Genomic DNA, 25,139 nt, shown 5'->3' on the forward strand with positions numbered 1-25,139 from the left:
TACACAATCATGTACATTTCAGTGCTTGGGGGTTCAGTTATTCAATCATTTTTGGAGGTGACTTGGACCTCTGCCGTGCTCTGAGGGAGACGTCGCTTCTAAATTTTAACTTGAAAAATATATCGTGGCTGTGAGCACAGTCACAGCTGTATCTACAGAAAAATAATTCCCATATTAAAATTAAAAAATGGGGATATATATTTCATATTAATTTCTGTACCATCATGCATATTATTAACCAATTTTAATAAAATATGCAATTTCTTATTTTAAAATATTAATTATAGACCTTTTATATCTACAAATTTCAATATAGAATATTTTTTAGGTCTTTTTCTCATTTGTATGTTGTTCTTTTAAATGCAGGATTTTTTTTTTTTTACATGGAACAAATATGTTCAGTGTGTTGGCAAAGTTCATCAGTTAAGAATTCACAGATGTAGTATATGTAATTCATTGTAGAATTAATTTTTCAACTAAAACAAGGTAATGGGTATGTGTGTATATCGGGATGTTGGTATGTACATTTCAAATATCATTATTGTTAATAAAGTTTTGTTTCATTTCAAACTCTTTAAAGGAGGTTGCAGGACTTTTAAACACCTGTCCTACTGATCCAATATTAATGACAGTCCAAAACCATACTGTATATCTTAGAAAGTGGTGATTTCTTCCATAGAGTTTATTAAAAATGCTCTCCCAGACTACCAAATCACTTTTTTTCCTAATAAAGATCATGGAGATTGTTGTTTTTTCCGTTCAGCAGCTTCAGTAAGTAAGCACTATCTTGCTAATTTCTTATAAATGTAAATATCGTCCTGAAGATTCTAACAGGGAAATTCATTGTGAATTGATAGTAATCACACTGCCCCATTAGTGTGTTACCCTGCCAGTTCATACACAGCTTTATATGCAATAATAGCCAAAGTCAATTATTCTGTCCCCTCTATCATGCAGGCCCAGTGTCTTCATTCATTCTCTACACAGCTCTGCAATGAGGACCCACAGCAACACAAACATCAGAAGGTCTGCAGTGAAACGTCCAATAAACCAAAACGTCCTTCTGAAAGGAAAGTAAAGCACTCCTCTTTTTAAAAAAGCACCTTCTATAAACAGCATACAAACAATGATATTTAACAGCAAGGAGGCACAATTACACACTTTCCTTGTAGAGTGTTACGCATAAGAGTGCCTGCAGTTGTTTGTTTTTTTTCAAATATCACTGTGTGTTATAGTAAAAGGCCTTTATGGAAGAGGAGGTCCATATTTCTCTTTCAGTGTGATTTTGAATCCAACCACCACTCCAACAAGCGCCTTCGAACCACTTTTATAGCACAGGCAGCAATGCAGCCTTTTCTTATGTCTTTATATATAAAAAGTTACAGTAATTATACCGTCATGAAAATGCAAGTGACATTTGTAATAAGCATCAGTGCAGCATTATTTTAGCACCTTAGGCTGACTCTGCTGCTAAAGCACTCATGATGACATGGCTTCTAACTAATAGTGTTCAGTCAGCGTAACATCATTATGTGCCTTACAGGAGATGGAAAAGCGATGTCGGTGTCACATGATAGATCCTTATTTTCTGTCTAGTTTCTAGCCAAACTATTGTGTACACAGTCCTTCAGATACCACAGCATTCATATCAGTAGGCAGTAGCCCTAATTAATAAAATCTTGCTATTTGCTGATAGTGGATTTGTGGATTTTGGACTTCATTCTCACTGAAATGATTCATTCTGACTTTTTTTGTCTTTGGAAGCAGAGATTGTAGTTTCAGTTTAGTCACAGATGTTAACATTGCATTTTAAAGATTGTAGTTTAAAGTAATTTCCACAAAGAAGTGCATTATATATATTTATATAGATGCACCAACCTTGGATAATTCATCATAAATAAAGGCACTAACATATTTACTAAAACTTACTTTTTTGAACTGCTAAAGCAACTCAAGTGCATCTGTATGATGCTTTGATTAACTTTTTTCCAGTGTGCTGGATATGGTCGAGAGTCAAGTTTTTTTTGTTTGTTTTTTTAGAAAAATGCTCTTGGGAGACTTAGTGGTAAGTATTCCCTGCATGGGTGGAAATGAGAGAAAATGTACATCTGTTTTTCACTCAGTCAAATATGAAAGAAGGGATTTTGTGTCAAGGAATCATTTTAAAACCCCTTTTAGCTGATTAGCTGATTATTGTGGAAATATCTTCACCAAGCAACCAAATTTAGTCACTTTAAACGTGGCTGATTTCAGAAGACTATGTTGGAGTTGAAGCTGCGACGGAGTCTTTGCTCAAAATCACAATAAAAAAATTAAAAAATGACATCGATAAATAAATAAATACATATAAACCGCACATCGCCACCACATCACATACCTATGAGCAATACTACTGCTTCCATGTTGTGTTAGGAGCCCAAGATATGTTACTGCAAGTGAATACACCTTCTGAAGTAAAATGAGCACCTTTTGAGTGACAAAGTGACAAAAAAAAAACAGCAACAAAAGCTTGTAAGTGTAACATCATGCACCCATCCTCTGATTCTAAAATATCACTCAGCCACAGCAGGTGTAACATGTGATATAGTTTAGTTTCTGATGTTATGGCACTTCCTCTATTCATCCAATAAATAAATCATAGGAGCGCCTTAGTGTCCACATTGTTTTCATCAGTTTGACAAGTTTAATCAACTTTTAATCTTTTAAAATAAACGTGTAAACAAAAACTTCTGGCTCGCCGTGTTGCCTTCAATGTCTCAGGGAAAGTCTGTGCTCTCAGCGTTTTTACTTTTAAAATCGGCAAAGCACATAAAGAGACTAAATACAAAGGCTGTGAGTAGAAAATGGACAAAAGAGGCAGGTACCTACATATGTGTGCACAATCACATAAAAAAAAAAAAAAATAGAAATAAAAATTACACTCAAGTGAAGCAGGCAACCAACCAGAAGCTCCATTAAGGCCAAACAAAGCCGTTGTTCTCTATGCGCTGTAATATGTTAGAAAAAATACTATCATATACTATGGCACACAATCCTATCCTCCTCTATGTAGGGATGTTTTTTGTTTTAATTGAATTATATTTGGCATGACTATAGTTGGGTTTTTTTTACTGAATAGGATTCGGAGCCCTCTACGCTACCTAAAGTAGAAGAAGTGGAGAAGATGTAAAGGAACGGACGACAAATGTACGGAAACCAACGGAAAGATTTTGCTCCAGTGCAAACCGTTGAAGCTTGAAGACGGAGCTGATGAGGAGTTAATCGGAGCATATTAAATGACGGATCAAATGATTTTCTTCACGTTTATAGTATAATCTGATTGAAAAAAAAGCTTGTAATAAGTCTACCATTGTTCATTGTGCCTAATGGTTTGTTTGTAAGATAGCGGGAGCTTCAAACATCAGCTCCTGGTGAAAACCCTGTGATTCACTGCTGAATGACATCTATTTGGTAAGTAGTTACATATAGTGGAAGTCAATAGAAGACCAGGTAAAGTAGTTCAGGGTTGTTTCTGTTTGTCAGAAAAAAAACAACAAGCCCAAATCCTGATCATTTACATTAGAGCAGAATAGATCAATTAACTGAATTAACTCAAAGTCTGAAGTACATAGAGGATATGAATGAATAACAAGAACATTGTCAGAAATGCGAGCGGAGCTTAATGACTAAAAAGATGCAGGGGGGAAAAAAAGGCTAGTTTGTTCTGCTGGCTGATCCTGGTGGTTGTGTGGTCTCGTGTCCTGTGCTCTGAGGTATACTTGGTAGGAAGTGAGAACAGCCATATTTGTGAGGCGAGTTTCTCGGCAGATTTAAGAGACGTTGCTGGCGGAGAGGATCCGGTGGAAGGTGCTGCTGTAAACGGAGACCCGCAGGGGCTTTTTTTTTTTTTGGGAAGGGGGAGGAGGGAGGGGAGGGGTAGGTAGGGGTGGGGAGAGGTTGGATTGGCTCAGCACAAGAAACATGACCCAAGCCTGAAGGAGCTTTTTTTTTCAAATTAACACGGTAATACTGGAAGAGGAAAAACTGGGATTTTAAAGTAACATGGGAAAAAAACGGGAGTTGGTAGTAATCAAATATTGCCTCCTTTTAATTTTTTATCTTTTTGCACTGGAGTAAAACTTTGGAAAACTGGCAGCTTTCACTTTGATTTGAATTGCTAGAAGTCTATATATATTTTTAAAGGGAATACTACTTGATTTAAGCATATACAGGATATTCTCTTCTTTACCTTTAGGCATCCCAATCAGTTACATGTTCAGAGGGAAAGCCTCAATCTGTGATGTTGGTCCAATTTACCAAAGCTATACTTCTATATTTTTTTTTTTTTTTACTGAAATCTGAAAAAGGTTTTATCTTTATGTGATTTCTGATTCTTTGAAGTTCATTTTGTATGCATCACAGATTAGCTTGTCATCATGGCAGAATGCTCACTAATGCAGATTGAACTGACCCAGGGCTGTGCTACAGAACATACCAAATCTCAATGCTGAAATTTAGTGCTATTCCCCTTTAAAGATAACAAACTGCAAACACCTTTACTTTAATAGTGTTGTTTTTTTTCTCAAACTGGGATATAGTTAGCGTTATTTTTTGGAACGTGGGCGTGTAGCATGTACTGTATGTGACCTTGTCCTCATGGGCTTTCAGAGGAGGGTGGCATGGTCTAGGTCTATGTTGTCCATGCTAGCCAAAATAGCCTTCTGGTCCTCCTGGGGTGAGCGGCGGTACAGCAGAGCAGAAAAGCGAGTGTATGGGTCATGGAGGATGGGCCGTTTCTTCTTCTTGCGGAGGTAGAGAGCTTCTTCGGGCTGGAGTACCTGAGAGGTGTAGGCCTGCTGGGTCTGAGAGGTGGAGACACCTAGAGGAGGGGACATTAAAGGTGGGTCACTGCCACCAGCACTCATGGTGGAGATGTTTACAGGTACTTCTACATTGTGGTGCCATTGACATCACTTACCCACATGAAGCTCAATATGGATTGCCATTGATACATTGCATTACTTCACTGAGGTAAGGAGACAAAGACTGAAGTATAATGTGTGTTTTATATAAGTTAGAATAGTCTGTCAGTAGATGTAAAGATGCTACTGTTAATAATAATACATGAATAAATAACAAAAGCTCCATATTTTGCTATAACTAGATAGATATAACTACGGTAAAAAGGTTAGGGTTAGGGTTAGGATTAAATATTTGTTTCATGTTATGACATCACTAGACACCAAATGAAAGTAACACCAGTGTCATTTCTTTTTAAGATGTATATACTTATAAAGTCATATCCTGGAACTTTATTTTTATGCAAATTTAACACAACTCATGAACAAGGAAGGGTTTCTTGTTTTAAAATAAGTTGATTTATTATGAAAAAGACATTTCCATATGTTGGTGCCTAAAAAGACACTGTAGCCTAGATCAATCATAACTGATCATGTTATAATTATAGAACCCGCTTGTTTGTCGGTGTTATAGCTGTGGGCTGCTTACATCTTGTTTTGGGTAATTATTGTGTAGATTTGGTGTCAGATTAGATTAGATTCATTACACATGAACACATTTTAGAGCCTTGTCCCTGTAACCCTGTGCAGGATAAGCAGGAAGAGATAATCACCATATCTCATGTTTTCTCTTATCTTCTGCTCAATTTAACAGCGTAAGAAAGTTAATGCTGTAACAAAAAAGTTTGTTTAAATGACATATTTTGATTTTGTGTTTTTAAAAAAAGAGAAGTTTTCTATAAAAAAAATGTGATGCATCTGTGAATGTAGTGTACTATGTTGTTTTTGTGTGGACCCATGTATAGATTCACTCTGTCAGACCCTGTATATTTCACTACATGTTTTGTGAGCTTTTGTTTGGATGGATACATGTAGAGTTGCATTATGGGAAATGTAGTATCCATTGTTTTAGACACTTTGAATCTTACTAGGGACTAAAAGTCAGGAGATCTTTGCCTCTGCTGCTTCAATTTTGACCAGTCTGTTTTTAATTTGTCTTCAAATTTTATGGGAGCACAATTCTAAATAGAGTTAAAGTTTCCTTCTGGTTTTCTCTTCCATGCATAATCATTATTGAGTGAAAACCAGGCGGGGAGATCCGGTCCTCTGAAATGATGCGAACGCGGAAGTAACTTAAAACTGCATTCTATCAAAAGGCCACCAGGGGGCGACCGTTTTGGTGTCAAAAGGACTTCCGTCTCTATACAAGTCAATGGAGAATTCACCAACTTCTCTCTTGATTTCTAACCTCAGTAAACGTTTTCAAAATGTGTTTATGGTCTCAATCGCTAGTTTAAAGCCTTCTTCAAAGCAGTATGATGTTCATTTGTTAAATTTTGGTCTCCCTGATTTTATATTTGACCATAAAGCAGGGTATGCATTAGGGCGTGGCGTCCACAAACCAATGGGTGACGTCACGGATGTTACGCCCATTTTATATACAGTCTATGGTGAAAACTAAAAGATTACAGTACATGACTGACTGGAAAGAGAGAACATTGACCCCATCTTGTTAATGAACAGTGGAGTTTGCCTCTCTTATGTCTGTTGACAAGAGGAAAAACGTTGTTGCCTAAATCAATCTATAATAATGATAACATCATATTACATTACAATATATATGTAGCGGTTTTTGAGGGAACACAGTAATGAGAAGAAAATAAAACGTAATTTTCCTTGTGTGAAAGCAGACAGGAACAGCATTCACACCTGCTTTCTTTCTGGTCTTGGAGTTATTGTTGTTCATCATCATCTTCTTGGCCTTTTTAATACGTTGGTATCTCAGTGCATCAATCCTCTCAGACCCTGAAAGGGCACTCGGCGCACCTCGACGTTTTCTGGATAAAGAAGAGAGAGAGGGAAAGACGGGTAACTCCAGGCCAAACATAGTCAGTGGACTGTGTTTCTGCACTACGGAGCGCCACAAAAATCAGAGACCCACACAATCTCAAAACAGCACGGCTCGTGCTAAAGCAAGAGGTGCTGCACATTGCCACAGGATCAATGTGAGACACCTAAAGAGTTTGACATTTTTAAAGGTTTGATAAACAATGTGAGAAGTTCTACTCTTACCATAACCTTGTACATTGTCTGGTTTTAGTAAACAGAATGTTTATGTTAGTGATTCAAGTTCATAAATCCAGATGGTTTAAGTTGAAATGTCAATGCCCTTCAGGGATATCTAAGATATTTTGCTCAAATTGATCCAAACAATCTTTATCCAAAGAAAAGCAAAGTAATACACAGCTGCTGAAACCGTCAGTTCACCTCATGGTGTAGATTAGGACAATGAGTAAAGTTTTCGAGAAATACAACATTTAAAAAGACTTGCACTGTTAGTTTCAGAGGAAAATTCTCCATAAATGAGGACTACTTTGAACAAAATATAAAGACAATTGGTGGCATGTTTTTGCAGATTGGATGTTTCTTTTAAAAAATGAATCTATCCCGCTCTGAAAATAACAGTTGCAAATGTTTCTTTGGTGTGAAGTGTATATTTCTCAGCTGCTCATGATGACATCTACAGACCTCCCTCTCCCTCCCTCCATGGAGGCCCACATGACTTGGCAGCCAACAGATTTCTGCCACAAACACACACTTGGTTGTCTCAAGGCACAGAAAACAATTAGCATTACAGAGAGGCCATCTTCCCACCGTGGCTGCAGAGAGAAACCGAAGGACGTTAGTAGAGGGGGGAGAATCACAGCTGAGCAACAAAGCATCATCAATATGTATTCATAGACATGGATACTGTCTACAATGGGCTTCACCATGCTGACAGGGGGAGAGATGGCGGGAGGGGAAAATGACTACTCGGGAACAGTCACATAATGAAAAATAAGCCAAAGAAAAGCGAAGCACTAGGACAACAAATGTAACAGTAATTTATCCATAGAATTGTTTCTTTTTTTGAAACGGAAGAGCAATATTTAGCGATGGCATGCATGGCAGTTTGCACATGGAACACGACTTTAAAGGGGAATACATTCAAAAGCACTTCATCGGGCAGTTCACTCAAACTTAAGGGAGTCCTCAACCCCCGTGTGTGCCCCCCCCCCCTCTTGCAAGCTCTTGGCAAAATCTTTGTTCCTTAGGGTGAAAAGAAGTGCGTAAGCTGTTTTTTGGTGGGACACTTGATTCACATGGCAGTGAGAACTGTTCTGCAGTCCAAACTTACAAGTGCAATTATGTATTTAAAAAGTAGATGGTTTGATTCATGCTCTATACAGATGCTTTATACAGGATATTAAGGCAATGTGTCCACCAGGAATCTGTTTTGGGTTACTCGAGCTAAAGAGACGCTCGCGGGAAGTGCCGGTCATGGTTCCTGCTACCGCTCTGTGTCTGTTCAAAACCTGCGAGGTATCTGGTGAATATTTATTTAAGGAAAGTTTATTTTTTAACTTCTTGAAAGTGATCCTCTGAGAAATGAACACATGCTAAGCTTTCAAAGCTGCCGGGAACATGCAACGGTATTTCTACGGAACAGTTGATGCACAAAAAAAGAGCTGTGAATGACGGCTCCCAGTGGACACACAGCTTAAGGTGACGTCATAACGCCAATCTTACAAAATATTTCTTGGAGATTGGGGTCCAAAATATTTTCAATTGGTGTCGTACAATATAAGCATCTGTAAAATATAAATGGCTGAATGTGTCACGCTTGAGGAGAATGCTAAGAGGGTTATTACGAAGTGATCATCTGAGAATGATGACATAAGTCAACATAGACATAACTAACTAATAACTAAAGGGTATATAATCTATGATCTACAAAACAACACAAGAGAAAAGTAACTGGTGATCACACCTGTTGGGAGAAGCATATTTGCTTTTTATAATGAAAAAGTTAAGTCCATGTAAATCCAGTTCTATGAATATGTGTGTGGCCAATGGACTTCACTATTGGTTGTTCTTTGAGAAAGGAAGGAAACAGGTGAGACAATGCCTTTTACTATTTGCCTTATTCTTTGTTGTAAGATGAGGCCGGTCCACCAAATGCCTCCTAGGTTCCGACTGAGAGCGAGGAGAAGACTGGACGCTTGTTTTAAATCTTGCATCTCCATCAGTGAGGAAGATTGGCATATTGAGGAGTGCTCACTGCCCATGCTCCTTGAGCGTCAAAGGCTCACCAAAGGTGCACCTGTACTGTATGTAGCACATAGGTAATTAGTTTGATTGTCAGGCCTTAATCTTGTATTTGCCAGGCGTTAAGCAGTCAGCAGTGCATTTCTTTCCTTCTTGGCACAGTGAAAAATTGGGAAACTGTGACCCTGGCCTTCCACTTGGCATATAGCTTGTAGGTGAGGCTGGCGGTAGCATTCCAAGAGTGAAGGAGGAAGACGGATTCATCGCCTGGGAGATCCTTGAGTGGTTTGTAATAAGTTAAAGAGGATCTTGCTCAAACTCAGACATTGTGAACTGCAGCAGATGCAAAAGGAGTGTCCGTCTTGAGCCAACAAGAGGTGCAGCCGATGGCGAAGGCCTTGAGCCTGATGTCTTGAAATTATGCAGGATTGAGGCAGTCGTTTTTATGAGGTGTGCTTTGCATTGATTCATGGTGAACTGAGTGACTCAAACACTGGTCGTCCCACTCAATTATAGCTTGCTACTACCTAACTGGGTGTCAAGTCCATTGATCTGTCTCAGGGTGCTAAGGCAGAACCTCATTAGGATAAATCAATAGAGAAGTTTCTAAAGGGCTGAGCATTCATGAAGCATCAACCTACATCATTTAATGTTTGGAAGATGTCAAAGTGTTGTTCTATAGACTAAATGTATTTGTGCGTTGATATGTCTGAAGCTTGTAACCATTCAGTTGCAGTATATTCTGGTTCTTGGCCACGCACTGATGTGTTCTTTGGCTCTATTGTAGAGCAATAGGTGACTTTATTGATCTCATATTTGAAAACAGTGAACCACGTGACAAATACATTTTGAAACTGGTTTGAGGCTGTTGTGTAATTTATATGTAAACCTGAGGTAGTTTTACCGGTGGTGTGGTATTCCTAAAAACAGATAAGAAAGTTGAACATGAATGTGGTCAGTTAGCAAACCACTCAAGCATGAAGTCATGTTGGTGATACATCTCTGACCTTATCTATTAGCTAACAGATGGCATATGCATATCAGTCAGAATGCATACTGTACTGAAGACTGCAGAACTCAAAATGCATAGCCACTTTGAGAAAAAGGAAAAAGTAAAGAACTGAAATGCACTACACGGTTGACTGAAATCAAACAAAGACTCAAAGTCTTGTATTCCCCTTTAAAGGACGAGGTGATCAAAAAAGTCCCACCTGCTAACCCCCCCCTTTCAGACATGGATCCAACCCTTACCTATTGCGGTGTAGAGGACCTGGTCACAACAACGCTGCCCAGATAGCTGAGATCAATCAAAAACAAAGCAGGTAAGACTCCAGGAGCCATCAAGAACCACCATACTGCCCCTAATTCATAATGATGGAGACATTGCAGTACATGAGAAGCGGACAGGCCCTGTGACACACTTTGCCCAACAACCTTCCCTTGGTAGTCAGACCTGGGGGTGTCCTTGGGGCAATTAAAAGGGGTTGGGGAGAAGAGGGTTACAGAAAGGGAAGGGGAAGTAGGTCAGGAAAAGATCTGAAAGGGTGGAAGGTAGGGGAGAATTGGTTATGCAGTCAGGTTACTAAGGCCGAGGATGGGCCGCAGGGCCTGCCAAGATGAACTCCTCTTAAAGCATCCCTCTGCATGATAAAGCCATCTTCAAACGCTTGGAGCTAGACATAACAATGGGTGTTTGTTTTGTCTGGGGAATCAATTGGATGAAAATTATGGGATTCCTCCTGTTAGGTGAAAGCAGGGCAACGCATGATACAGATGGAAAAACAGGGATCCTGTATTGATGTCTGCCGATTCCCAGGCTTTTGGGGGCTTGAGCCAAACATATTATACATTTGCACTGGCAATAGTATTTTTCATCAATGATGGACTGTAGCCCCAAAAGGTCTGAAATGTAATCTGTGAAGCAAATGCATATTGTAGTCAATTTGCCAATAATTTCCTTCATAATCATTATTCTTCATTTCATTGGGAAATGCAATCTATTTTTTTAAGTTGATCATTTTGGAACAATGCTTCACAGATTCAGTGGATGAGTACCTCTAATTGGATGTCTGACATGAAAAGCAGCATTGACTGGACTGAAACTAAACTGAAAATTTCCAGAACTTATTAACTGAATCATTACAAAATAGTATTCCTTTTATCACAGTTTTCATTTTCATCTTTCACAAAAAAGTGTTACCAAATTATAAACAGCATAAACTAAACTATAAATCTAAAAATGTATTTGGCACAAAGATGACTTTAAAAATTAATGAATAGTAGACAGCGCTTCAGTAACCAAAATGTCAGAGCAAATTGACACATTAAAGCATTATGGGTTTGGGCAGATGACTCAAATGGTATCCCTCTCTGCATGCCTAATGCACCTACCCTGAAGCTGACAACTGGGATGGAGAGGGCTCAGATGGAAGGATCCCCTCCTCAGTCCTCCTCTGAGATGGCATCTGCCCAAATATGTTGCTGCTTTCCATGGGGGGTGATGGGGACTGGGAAGCTGGGTAGCTGGTTGCAGAGGTGGCAAAAGCCATGTGGGTACGGTAGCTGGGACTTGCTCTCCTGCTACCCTGGCCTTGGGCAGGTGAGGAGGAGGGGGAAGATCTCCTTGAGAAGCTGGCTGTGGAAGGAGGGAGGAGGGTAATCTCAGACATCTGTGGGGGTATGTGAGGTTGGATAATGCTGGGACGCGGCCTGGGACGTACTACAATCTCTGGGGAGCCCTCGTGAGAACTAAGGGGGCTTTGGGTGAGGGGTGAGAGTCGAGAGGGCTGGAGAACCACCTGATGCATGCCAGGATCCATCCTACGAGCCTGTCTGGGACTGAAACGAGGGGGGGTTTCAAACCATCGTGTGTCCAGGCTACTGAATGTGCTAGGGACAATGTGGGCCATTGGATCGGTGTAAGGCAAAACCGGCACACCCATACCGTGGCTTCTGTGTCTTAGCTGCGCTAAATGTGCCTCTTGCATAGCTAAATGCTTGGCTGGGGAGCCTTGAGGCTTGGCCTTGCTGGGAGACTTGCTTGAGTGGCTCTTTGGGGCCTCCAGTGGCAGGACAGCAGGGTAAGTGGGCATTGGGAGGGAAGAGGGCTGGAAAGCACTAAGGGGAAGAACATGAGGCGGGGGAGGATAGGGGGAGTCGTGGCGGAGATGCAAAGGGTGATGTGGCGGAAAAATGAATTGGGGCCCCTCCAGACCTGCAAAGGTGAAATCCAGTCCCTGCCAAATCTCCGGGGAACGAGAGGAAGAGGTGAGTGTCAGAGGAAGGGGAAAGCCAGAGACATATTGTGGAAAATCACCCTCCCCCATTTCTTCAGGAATCACAGGGTGACCAAAAGGACCTTCGGCAAGGTATGGAGGGGAGGACATGACAGAGCTGAGTGGGCTGGTATCAGGCATGTAAAAAGGAGGTGGGGGATCATGATCCCCAGGGTGGCCTAGATAGCCATAGAAAGCCCTGTGGTGGAGAGAGCCTCGGATCTGCCCTGTGGCCTGGAGCCGACTGCTCTCCATGATGGTCATACCTTCGAAGGGCCTCTGGAAACGAGGGCTGTAGGCTGGAGGCTGCAGGTAGGATTCCTGACTGGAGATGGGGGAAAACTGATGAGTCCGAAGGGGGGGCATTACTGGTGGCAGAGGTCTGGGATCATCGTTCTCTTCATCTGACTGTCGGAATTCAGGATAGAGGTCTGATTCTTCCACAAAGGGGAAGCCCTCAATTCGCCGTGGCTTAACAGACATTTCTGCATCATTGGGATCTATGACAAAGCGTCCATCTGGGCCTCGGCTGATGAGTTCAATGGGTGTTGTTGCTTCAGCTTCATGCTTGGAGATGCTGTACTTCTTGCTTGTTATTGCTCTTTTGGTCTTCTTGTATAAAGACAATTCTTCCTTCTTCCCTGGACTTGGGGGTGGTTTCTTCCCACGCTGGTCATGACTATCTTCAGATGATTCTGATGGGGATGCCTTTGAACGAACGCTCTCTGGGCTCACCTTTCCTGAAGATGACCTATAGGGAAGAATATAGAAGATGTGAGTATTCAGTGCAGTCCTAGCTCAGGCATCTGCTTAATTGGAATTTAAAAATCCAGTACGGCAAAGCGGCTCTGACGGTGCTGGTGACAAATCCTGCTACAATAAACCACAAATGACGATACAAGTCACACAAGATCATGTTTATATTATTTGACACAATCTTTGAATGAAACAATGGATTTACACATTTGCAAATGAATAATACAATAATCAATTTTCTAAATGCAATGACCACATAAACAAATCCATTAGTGTTCTTGTCAGTATAAAAGACTATGAGAATAAAGACACATTGTCCCTTCCTAATGTAATTGATAATATAATTATTGGAATATCTGAAAAAACACATTTAAAAAGCATAAATGATGGTTGCCCTTCATTTATGATATCTACTTCAAAACAATATAGTAATTATGAACCATGAGTGAACAAAAACATCCTAACAAGTATGTTACCCACAAATTATCAATTAGCACAATTAAGAATAAAGATGTGTCCTAAATAACCTATATAAATATAATATTATCCACAGTGGACTGCCAGTGGATTTGCAACATCTGCCTAACTAGATAACAGTGCCACAAACCTCAAATGTCTGGCCGTGACCCAGCATAAACTATGTTTATTTTATTTTATTCTGTCTTTATTCAATTAGGTAGTCACATTGAGATTAAGATCTCTTTTCCGTGAGAGACCTGTAAACAAAAAACATTCTTAAGACAAGAACACAAGCAGCAGGCAGAATTAACAATTACACAAAAAACAAGGAATTTATAAAAATCAGTTACAAGAAGCATAATAAACATCAGATAATAAAGCTTTAAACTCTCCATGGGGAAAGTAAGATTCAGGTTTGGGGGCAGTTTGCAATTTATTCCATTTTGAAAGGTGTATTGTACCAGTTCTGCCAACATTAGCAAGTACCTGAAGGGATATCTATGGTTCTGTAGTTACAAGATTGAAATGAGAGAAGAGACAAGAGGTAGTTTGGAAGCCTTACAGGTGGATAACATGAGATAGGTATTACTTCTTGACTGTAAGGAAGTCCAACCAACCTTGTGTTAAAGAAAAACAATGATGAGTACAAAATAGATTAATAAAGTGTAAATCACTACTATACACAGAGTTTAACTGCTGACGTGTTGATAGTGCAGCATGACAATAGCTTACTTTGATTTTTAATTTTTGAGTCAATGTTGAATATGAATCTTGACTGATAATCTGCTGTTAAAACAAACTTCTAAGTGTTGGTATGAATCAGCAAGAGTGATATGGATGATATTTAAAGTTTTAATGACAGCGTAGTCAGAGTCACTGGTGGAGGTGGAGAATACCATGTACTTCATCTTTTCTGCATTTAAAAGTAGTCTGTGATTAAGGCATGATAATTGGAAAGCATCAAAGGCAGACTTAAGATGAGTCAGGGCCTGGGCTGGAGAGGAGACTGGGACAAAATTGTATCAATTGCAAAAAATGGAAGTATTGGTTAGGAAGAATAATGCTATTTATGTATAAAACAGCAGTGGACCCAGGATATGTCCCTGTGGCAACCCAGTTGTGATGGTAAGATGGCTTGACTGAGTACCATCAGCAACAACAGTCTGAATTCTCTCTGTACGGTAAGAGTGGAACTATGCATGGCTTTATCTACATCTATAGACTATATGCTTTTGAAGGGTTAAAAGTCTGGCAGAGAAAATGTTTTATGTCCAGGGAGGAAAAAATGTTATCAATGACTCATGTTATTGTGCTATGACCCCGGCAAAAACCATACTGTTGTGAATCAAGAAACGTATGCAGTTGTAAACTGAATGATTCCAGGTTTTTTCACTTTGAGAGGGAGTTTAGATATTGGATGGTAGTTATTGAGATCAGAGATATCATCACATATGTGTGAGGGAGCATGTAAGGCGCTTTTCCGCGAAGCTTGAATCATGCCCGTTATAAAAGGTTTGGTTAAAAACATGTGCTAAATGTGGACAGATTAAGGGGGCACTTGTTTTTAACCCAAGCAGAGCTTTGTGAACATCTGCACTGCTTACCAAACTAAATGAACATTTGAGGACAGAAGAAACCGAGGCATTGGGAACCTCTTGTGTTGGATAGATATGGTACTTGTCTAAGAGCTGAATCTGCAGACATATTACTAAAAAAAAAAAACCAGTGGTTAAGAATTGGTGCTTAAAAGCCTCAACCATGGATGATCTATCATAAGTACAATCAGATACTTTTTTCATTTGTGGGTGGAGACATAACTGTGAGGAATTCTTAAGAGATGCTGACTGTTCCAAAATTTAGCGGAACAATCACAGGCAGAGAGAGCTGACTGACAATTATTTGATTTAGCCTTCCTATACACACAGGTAACAAATGTTTCTTTGTTACCTAAAGGTTAACCAGTTCTCATGGATACCACTGGGTCTAGCCTTGGACCAGGCTTTGTCTCTGTTGTGGATGGCTTTGGAGATTTGTGGGGAGAACCAAGGACTATCTCTGTTTTATAAGGGACTTTAAAAAATTGTAAAAAGTTTTCCAGTACCACATCTGGAACGGTAACAGAGAAAGTATCAATGTGAAGAGAAAGACATATCATTTAAAACTCCTGCAGATTAAAAGGTTTATCATTTCTTTTGGTATTAATTTGAGATTGCGATTTAGGGATCTTGGTGTCTTTGTTACTTCTGGCAGAGCAAAGCAAAGAACACATCATGTGCTTCTATGCCTCATTGCTATGCCACTAGCTGTGTAACTTAACCGTGACACATACTTAGCATGAAAGGTGAAGTTTAAAAGAATGTAGATGCAGAGGTTCGGGGACACAAGACTACCATTTTTCTGTCAAGAAGTCACAAGGGTGCACACAAGGAGGCGGTATCACACACTAAATGGAGCAGTGTGAATCTCTTACATAATTCTTTCACAAACAAGTAAGAAAAACTAATCAACAACAAAATAGCTTGAAACTTGTTTGTTAGAACCTCGACAGAAACCGAAAGTACATTTCGTGAATGTCACTGCTGAAAAATGGCTGCATGCTTGTCTCAGTACAACTTTCACTCTAAATCTAAAGTGTAAACCTTTTGGAAAGTGACACATTTTCAATTGTTTTGGCTCCAGTACATGTAATTTGAAATATGCTCACAGTATTGGATAGTTTCCCCAACTTTTGAACAGTGTATAACGATGGCAATGACATACTTTACACTCATTATGGATATAAACACATTCAAATTAAATTTGAATTTAAAGTGAACCCTACAATATTTTTCTTTACACAATAACATGGACACCTGCCTTTTATTCATTTTAATGTCTAAAAATGCCAACATCTGGCTGCCTAAGAAAAGACTCACTCAGAGCTTGTTATAAAAGAAGAAAACCTGTGTTAGTGCCACATGTGCTATTTGATGGTTAGGATGTAAATTGAATGCAGAACTGTCTGGAGTCAAGCATGGTAGAAACAGCTTTTCTTCATCTTATCACTTCATGGCCAAACAGTATATATTTAAACTAAATTAAAATTACATTTTCACTAGATTTGAGCAAAACTGTAGCAAAAGGGTCGAGGTAGTTCTCATCAACAGCAATGCAACGCTCTAGTATAGCAGATGGGTATAACTGACAGATGGGAACCAAGAGGCTTTGATCCAAGGCACCTACAGAAAAGTGAGAATATTATCAATTAAAGTTTGGATTGATCCCTAAATCTGTTCAAACCAGTTCAAAGATCATTCTAATTATGAAAGCTACTTCAGGTGGCCCAATTCCAGCAACCATCTTTTTCAGTAGCTTGAGTTTGAAAATTGTAGGGTGGTATCCATATTATAACTGAAACATCCGACCCAGACTCATCACTATCAAAGACTTCTCAAAGTTCAGGCAGTGACATAGAGTAGTATAGCTAGTATCTGTGAATGTGACACTTGAAAGTACACTATATGAAACTCTATTCCCATTAATTACTGTTACATGTCTTCTAACAGGAAGGAGGAAATGCAAACCATTTGTTTTGAAGCCACAATCACTTTATTTATTGGTAGAAAATGAAACATATAGCCAGTCCTCAATCTGCTCGAGCTTGTGCTTATAAGGACTGTGTTGTATATCAAGTATCAGGTGAAGTATCTGAGAAAATCACACCTGCTTTTATTTAGCTACAGAGAAAAATACTGAAATATCAAGTAGCATACAGTAAACTACAGTGATAATATAATGTAACAGAAGCACATATATCACAACCACTGTACTTGACCTGCTGCCTTTTTCTGTTTCGCCACCAAAAAAGACTGTTCATACACCATCGAACAATCATCAAAACCTTCAATTATTTATTTATTTTATCTCCATAGATTTGACCATCATCCCTACTGGTTATGTAACATTGTACTCATCAACTTAAATTATTACTTTGGACACCAGGGTAAAAATTAGGCTTGTAATGTGTTGTAAAAGTACAACCAAAAGAAATGGTGGCCAAAACTATCAAATGCAGGCTGTAACATGTGCTTGGTACACAGTATATGATGCTCTTCATACCAACTATAGCATGACAAAAAGCAAATTAAGGCAATTTATAAACACAGCCATTGTTCATTAAATAGCCACTGAATAAAGAGTCAGTAACAACTCCATGTTAGAAAAATATCGGTTCTTAAAACTTACTCTATGATTACACAGTTGGATCAAATACACAAGCGCACACATGTCATAAGCAATAGTTGGCACTGACGTAACTGTCACAAGTTTAAAATGCAGATAAACAGTTGACTTTTCAAGCAGCTCAACATAGTTGAGGCAAAAAGGTAGTTAAGAAAATGTGATTGTGCTGGCATCTGTGCTGGGAAAGGAATAGTGGTCACTTGGAGGTGAAACAGTGATTTAAAAGGATGAGCGGGGACACTGGGACATACAACTCAAACAACAGAAATACTCATACAGCATGAGCAGAGTTTATGTCAGTAAATACAGTATAGCACTGGGGAGATAATTATATCATAGCCATGCATCTCAAAAAACCACTCCATTCCTCTTTAAATTAAGTCCTTCAAGATTTAGATAGAAAGTTTATTTTACTTCAATAAAAGAGGCGGAGTCTCGTTCTACTAGTTGAACTATCATTTAAGCTGAACAGCTTGATAGTTTTGAGGCAGGATCCTCAGTATTTGAATCAAGTAGCTCATGAAAAGTAGCTCTTTTAGTAGTGATACATGTTATTTCAGTGTGCCAGATACATACTTAATCAACTCTACATATATTGTGCTGCTATGTTTCTGTGTATACCTATACATTTACATTCACTGTGTATACTTAGCATCTTTGGCACACAAAATATCTTATCTATCTTATCTCATTTTGACTTCAGTCATTATTACTGAACGTACAGTACTACCTAAATTGGGATGGTTACACTACACTGAGTGTGTAATGGGCAACTGCATATCAATATAGGTAAATATAATTATATATATTGGATCAAACTAGCTATGGGATATTGAAACACTACCCAAAATTAAAGGACCAGCACCATGGTCAAAACAACTTGATCAGTAAATCCCTAGAATAAATATATTTCCCAAAATGTCTAACTATTCCTTTAAATAATCAAGACTTAATTCTGTCAGGTATTACATACGTTGTAATACCCATTCACTGTATGGTAGTGGTGATTCCTTTACTGAAACATCAATAACGAGCCCGAGGCAGATGATATGTCCCGTTACACACTCCTGCTGTCCTGGATAAGAGTTGAGAGAACATGAGAGAAATTCGTAGACTGTTCTGTGACCCTTACATGTGCCTTTGCATCTTGCACTGTGCCACATGGCAAGATAGATTATCTTTAAAAAAACTCCACAATAATCATGGCTGAACATTATTATTTTTCAACACCCTCTGATGATGAAGATCCTTTATCTTTCATGAATCAAAGACCACGACCAGTATTGTTGTTGCCTTGTAGGGACATTTGGCCAGAAGCATGCGGCCAGGTCAGGAGTTTGGAGGAGCTGCGGCTGAACCAAAGTGCAAAAGGGGGGGGGGGGGTGTACACAGTGTGCAAGAACAGGGGTCAATGGTTGGCACACTCACTGAGGACTGGAAGGTTGGGGCTTGTACCTGCTTGCGTCCAGCCCCTCCCAGTAGGGCTCAACACTGGGAATGAGGCTAAGTGGACTCCTGTAGAAGTGGGGAGATCAGACAGTGGGGAAAATATGGATGTAAACAGGGAGGCTGAGAAAATAGCTTGATACTGTTAAGTGAGTTGAAATAACAGAAATAAAAGGAAACAATATTGAGTCACAGAGATGATCTGACAGAAAAGAATCAGGGGAAAAAAGGTTAAGACGACAGAGGCTGTCAATGAAGAACAAGAGGGAGGTACAGGCAAGAGAGAGAAAAGAAAAAGCCAGGAATCAAGACAGTCTATTTATTCACCCCAAGAGCTTCAGGCCAAAATCCACCATATTTGATCAGACCCACAGCATAGTCAACTGATGCAACTCTAATCCCTTTAAGTGCTTCTAGTTTGTTTCTTTTCCCCTTGAATCCTTCAACATAATTCAAGAGGAAGAAGGACAACGAGGAAACATGTATTTCCTGAATTGAGACACCCTTTCCAGTTGTGTGCCATATGTTATTGGCTTTGAATTGTAAAATATTAGACTATGCATGTAGGTGTACAATCAACACTTTAGACACAGTTAGAGGTCTCTGAATATAGATTGTGATTCCAGTATCCGGTCTGTGTCATTCATTCTGAACACATCACAAAAACCACTGCAGTCCTAAACAAATGTTACTTAGACAGGAGGAAGTAGTACATTTCTTGGGAAATGTCAGTGGTGGATTGATCTACATTTGGTACTCTGTTAAGTCATTCTGGCAGAAAGACAATGTATGTAACTTTGAGTCAAAATAAACAACAGTGTGTGTGCAGCGTTGTGGCTCACTGATGTGTTTTAATGGTTTTTGAGGAAAGGTCTACGGCACAGAGGAATAATGAGGATTCATAGAATCCCCTGAATCATCACTTTCAGCTCGTCATCAGTTAAATCGGTAATTAATGGACATGCAAATATTGTTTTAAATCTCATGTACATGACACTTTACTTTTAAAAATGGTTTAAAATGATTTTAAAATGATGTTTCTATGTAATGTTTTTGTGATGTATGTTGATTATCGTGCAAGCATTTTTTTGTTCTTCTTCTTGTGCAACAAAGGTGGAAAATAAAGTTGTTTTGATATGATTTGGATACACACACACACTATACTTCAAGTTCCAGTGTGTAGGATTTAGTGGAATCTAGTAGTGAAGTCGCAGATTCCAACCAAATGAATACACCTCCCCTCATCCTCCCCTCACAAGCCTGTAGGAAAATCTACGGTGGCCGTGAAACTCGTAAAAGACATGAAAGATCCTCTCTAGAGTCAGTGTTTGGTTTGTCTGTTCTGGGCTACTGTAGAAACATGGTGGTACAACATGGAGGCTCTGTGGAAGAGGACCCGCTCCCTATGTAGATATAAAGAGCTCATTCTAAGGTAATGGGAACACAATGATTCGTATTACCAGGTGATTAAACACTAATTAAAACATACATATTAATTTGTGCCAAATCTGTTTTTGTAAGATGCCACTAAATTCTCCACACTGCACCTTTAAAAACATAGAATATCACCAGACTTATCCTTTCACACAAACAGAAACATACAAAAAGCAATAATGTGTCTTTAGTCCATGCTGCAGTTTTTGTGGTGATGCTGTTTAAACCCAGTATGTAGAGATACCCAATGAAAAGACTTCCACCAATAATATTGATGTCTTGTCTCACTCAGGCCTCACACCTCTCTCATGGTGGACATGTTGACTCATCTTACACAGGTGAAACATGATGATGGATGAGTTCTATTTAGATGTGCCGGCGCTCTGGTTTGTGCATGCTGGCTCAATAGCATGGCTTATTTAAGCTGTAATTAATGTTATTAATTTCACCCGTGCTTTCCTGCTGACATTATAAAATGCCTGCTGTGAGTCAAAAGCTATTAAGGGAATTGAGGTGTTCTTTATGATGGCTGGTCGGATCGATTTGAGGGTCACAGAAGGAGGGAGTCATTAAAAGAAATAACAGTATGGAAATGTTGTCATCTCCAGCCTTGCTGTCATTATGCTCACAGCAGTGCATGAGAACATTTGACACGTGCATAATGTACAGCTGGATTTATAAAGAGAAGATCTACAAATATGTAAATGAAATAAATAATCAGTTTTCAGTCATATCCTCTGCTACAGAAGGTTACTACTGTGCATTCTGGGAAATTAAGAAAAACCAAGCCCAACCAAGCTGAAACTTCAAGCTGCAAAACTGAATCCACTCCTGCACATAATCTCTGGAAAGGTTTCATATTTAAAGATGTTTTTCAATTGGGAACAATTTACTTTAAAGTCAAACAACATTGTTTGAAGTCACTTTTCAAAATTTCAAACAGGAGCATGTGTCATTTACTGTAAAAGGGAAACTTGCTGTTCTTAGCTTTGAGATACCCAGGGTATAGCATCAGGGTATATCAGCAGGGTATAGCATCAGGGTATAGCATCAGGGTATAGCAGCAGGGTATAGCATCAGGGTATAGCAGCAGGGTATAGCAGCAGGGTACACTTAGATACGTCGTCATTGTAGGTACGTTAACTTCAAAAATAGTCTTTGACTTTCCAACTGAGGGTGAGCAGCTTTCATTGGAATAAATCATCAGTTGGAAAACAACATCCATTGTTTTTTCAGACCCATCAAACCATCATGTACAGTTGTTGTTGTGATTGTTGTGTATTGCATGCAATCTTGTGTTTGTGCATTTTTTACATCATAAATAGAAACCATTTCCCCAACTACAATGCTAACTAGGCCAGTTAATATTTAGTTTGAAGGGACACAGCTGTGCTTACTGTCGTGTAACAGAACCCTAACCCTGCTTCTATAAACACAAGATACATCCAACAGTTATGATGAAGCTATTTAGGTATTAACAGTATAAACTGATCTCTGCCATATGATGTGTAAGCATGATCTGTTAATATTTGTATGATGAACTTCATTATATGTTCATGTATTAATGGCAGTAATGTGAATGATGTTCATGCTCAGACTCTGCAGTATCTGTACTGTGTTACAGATACTGAATGTGTAATTTGTACTGATGTAGAAATTACACATCTTACTATTTGCCTTGGTGATTCTATTTGGATGACAGAAAACTGGTTTTATTTGTGATGGTCTGATAGTCCAGCAGTAAGCAAACAAATCATTACTGCTGTGATGACTGATGATGGCTGTTTTTTGCAGAGTACCGTGCATTGAAGCTGCTGTGTGTCATGTAGCGGTTACTTACGGAGTTTCCATGCTTTTTCTGCAGTGGGTTATGGAAAGAGGGGGATCTGGAAGACAAGAGGGAGACAGAAAAGAGCGAAACTGCCATTAAAGATGAGTTTTGTTTGTGTGTAATAATCACAGCTGGGGGTGTCTGTCTGCCTTGTTTCTTAACTATTGAAACACAGTGGTTTAGTCTAGACAGAAAGCAAAGACAGAAGTGATGAATCAATAGAAGTGAGTAAGAAATGTTACAATATTTAAAAATAAAATTCAGACACTTTTTAAGCTCATATTGACAGGCAGCTGTTTCTATAGCTGAGAGGACATGACTCAGATAAAGCAGCATGAGTTTACAGTTTAAGTTAATGGGTGATATTCAGAAGTTCTTTATGATGATGGAGATACAGTAGCTATCAATGACCAGGGCTTTTCCTTTCACCTTTTTTCCTCTTCAGCTTCCGCCGACGCTGCTTGTTGACGAAGCAGGCGGCCATTGTACTGAACAGCACGGCCGCTGCCAGGAAACAGATGGTGGCCACGATGCCGGCCACCACCGGCCGCGCCAGTCCGGGTTCCTCCACCATCTCCGGAGGAGGGAAGAAGTCTGCGCGGGGGGGGGGGGGGGGGGCGAGGAGGGAAAGAGTCAGGAAACGTGAAAGAAGTCGCGAGTGCAACGGCGAGATGAAGATGCGGTGATAGGGAGAAAAGGATGTGAGAAAAGAAGGATGTAAAAGTTTGCAGAAGGGCGGGAGAGAGAGAGAGGTGGAGGGAGTGATGGATTAATGCAGTCAGAGCAAGATGAAGCATTTATAAATATAGAAAACACAGTAAAAGAAACGAACGCAAAACTTTTGTTTGCTCTGAATATGAGGTGCCTCAAGATGAACACTACAACACTACCACTGTCAACAGTCATTTACCAGCTCTTAAATCAGGGCTGATATTTACCAGGAGATAACAACGCATATGTGAGTGCACTGAAGAGAGCGTGCTGTACCCCTGCACGAATACACTGTGCTCTGATTAAAAAGTATGAGTTTAAGAACTGTATCAGATTTCTGGTGTTTTTTGGGGGGAGACTGTGTCATTTCCTCATTTCATTAAAGGTGATGTCAATTGAATCAGCATCGGTTGAACTGAAGACTACAGGCTAAGAAATGGAAAAATCTGGGGATGTAGAGCCTATGAGAGAAAATTCCTGCTATACTGAAGAGTCAAATATACAGGAGCTGACCTTTACTACTGCACATTATTTGCAATGATGACTTAACAAAATATCAACCTTCTACAATATCTGTAGAGAGAACTTAGAAAACTGTGTTGAAAACTGTGGATGTGATGCAAATACATGTGCACCACACTGCCTGACTGCTACCTCTTTAGGTTGTTGACATTATTATTAAGGGAACAGGACAAGGGAACACAGAAAAGACAATGACAACCCAACCCGACCGCCTGAAAGAGATATGAAATGTTAATGACTAAGTTGGAGCAGTGAGCACCTCCGACAGGAAGAAAACCTGGATGAAAACAGACTTGTATCATGTTTTATGATACTATAACATGGCTGTGCATGAAAAAATGTATTACTTTATTATAAATACTTTGTTGTCTGTTTGTTAGTGCTGTGCAGCTTCAACAGCCACACATAGCAACAAGAACAAAAAGGGAAAACTCTGCTAAATGCACAGATTTTCAAAACCAAACAAACTGTAATAGGCTAACCTAATGCAGGGAATCTGTTACATGTTATGTGAACTGGTACAATGCACTTGTTCTGCAAAATCATGACAAAAACAGCCATTGATGTATGTTCAATACATGAATATGACTGTGTCAACATATAGTTAAAGATGAGTTAGAATCTAAACTTTTAACTCTTACATACTGTTCAGGTCAAATTTGATCCGTTTTGACATGTGACAGCTGTAAAAACACCCCACATGTCTTTTACTCTGAAATTTGATGACTTTTCCTAAAGTGGCCCAAAATGCACAATAATTAAATAATTTTAAACATGTTAAACGTTTTTATAGGTGTTGCACATTTTTGTCCATTGAGGCTGTTCTGGGTCTGTTCTGGATATCTCCGTATCTATTGACATGTGTTTTAGTGAAATGAATAGTTCATAGTTTTAATAAGGATTTCTTTTTATGATGTAGCAGTGAAGACTGATGGCTCTAATGGTTATACAATAAACCCCACACTTCCATAAAGTTCTTGTCATTTTCACTTTACATAAAATACATTTCCATCATTATTGCTATGTTATATTTTCATGTCTTAGGTAAAATAGGACATGATATTGTGTGATAGGAGATGTTTAGTGGTGTAAAAGCTAAAAAATACACTCTCTCTGCTCTCTGAAACATGAATCAAGGTTTAATCACATTTATTGATCAGTCAGATCCACTATTGATGTTTTCTAAACACATCTGTGGTTCAACATTTGGTATAGACACTTTTTATGAGGAGATTCTTAGACCGGGTCAAAACTGACCCAGAACATACTGAGAGTGTAGAATATGAGTATGTGAGGGTTAAAGTGATAATATTGTCACTAAGTTGAGTTCTGCTCTTTAGTGAATATTGATAACATATTTGTGCAGATTTGTCACACATTAAGCTACTGTGCAGTTTA

General features: G+C 39.2%; 1 protein-coding gene across 1 annotated transcript in view; it reads right to left on the bottom strand.

The window, feature by feature from the left end:
* Window positions 1–4,643: 4,643 nt before the first annotated feature.
* Window positions 4,644–25,139, bottom strand: part of LOC133994224 (protein turtle homolog B-like) — a 141,806-nt gene continuing 121,310 nt past the window's right edge. Inside the window, exons 16-21 of the mRNA XM_062433448.1 lie at window positions 22,938–23,102; window positions 22,518–22,563; window positions 19,226–19,312; window positions 11,478–13,112; window positions 6,708–6,835; window positions 4,644–4,858 (exon numbers count right to left, since the gene is read on the bottom strand). Coding sequence (XP_062289432.1) covers window positions 4,644–4,858; window positions 6,708–6,835; window positions 11,478–13,112; window positions 19,226–19,312; window positions 22,518–22,563; window positions 22,938–23,102 — 2,276 coding nt within the window. The remainder of the gene's footprint in view (window positions 4,859–6,707; window positions 6,836–11,477; window positions 13,113–19,225; window positions 19,313–22,517; window positions 22,564–22,937; window positions 23,103–25,139) is intronic.

This window comes from Scomber scombrus, chromosome 14 (assembly GCF_963691925.1).
Source record: "Scomber scombrus chromosome 14, fScoSco1.1, whole genome shotgun sequence".
NCBI lineage: Eukaryota > Metazoa > Chordata > Actinopteri > Scombriformes > Scombridae > Scomber > Scomber scombrus.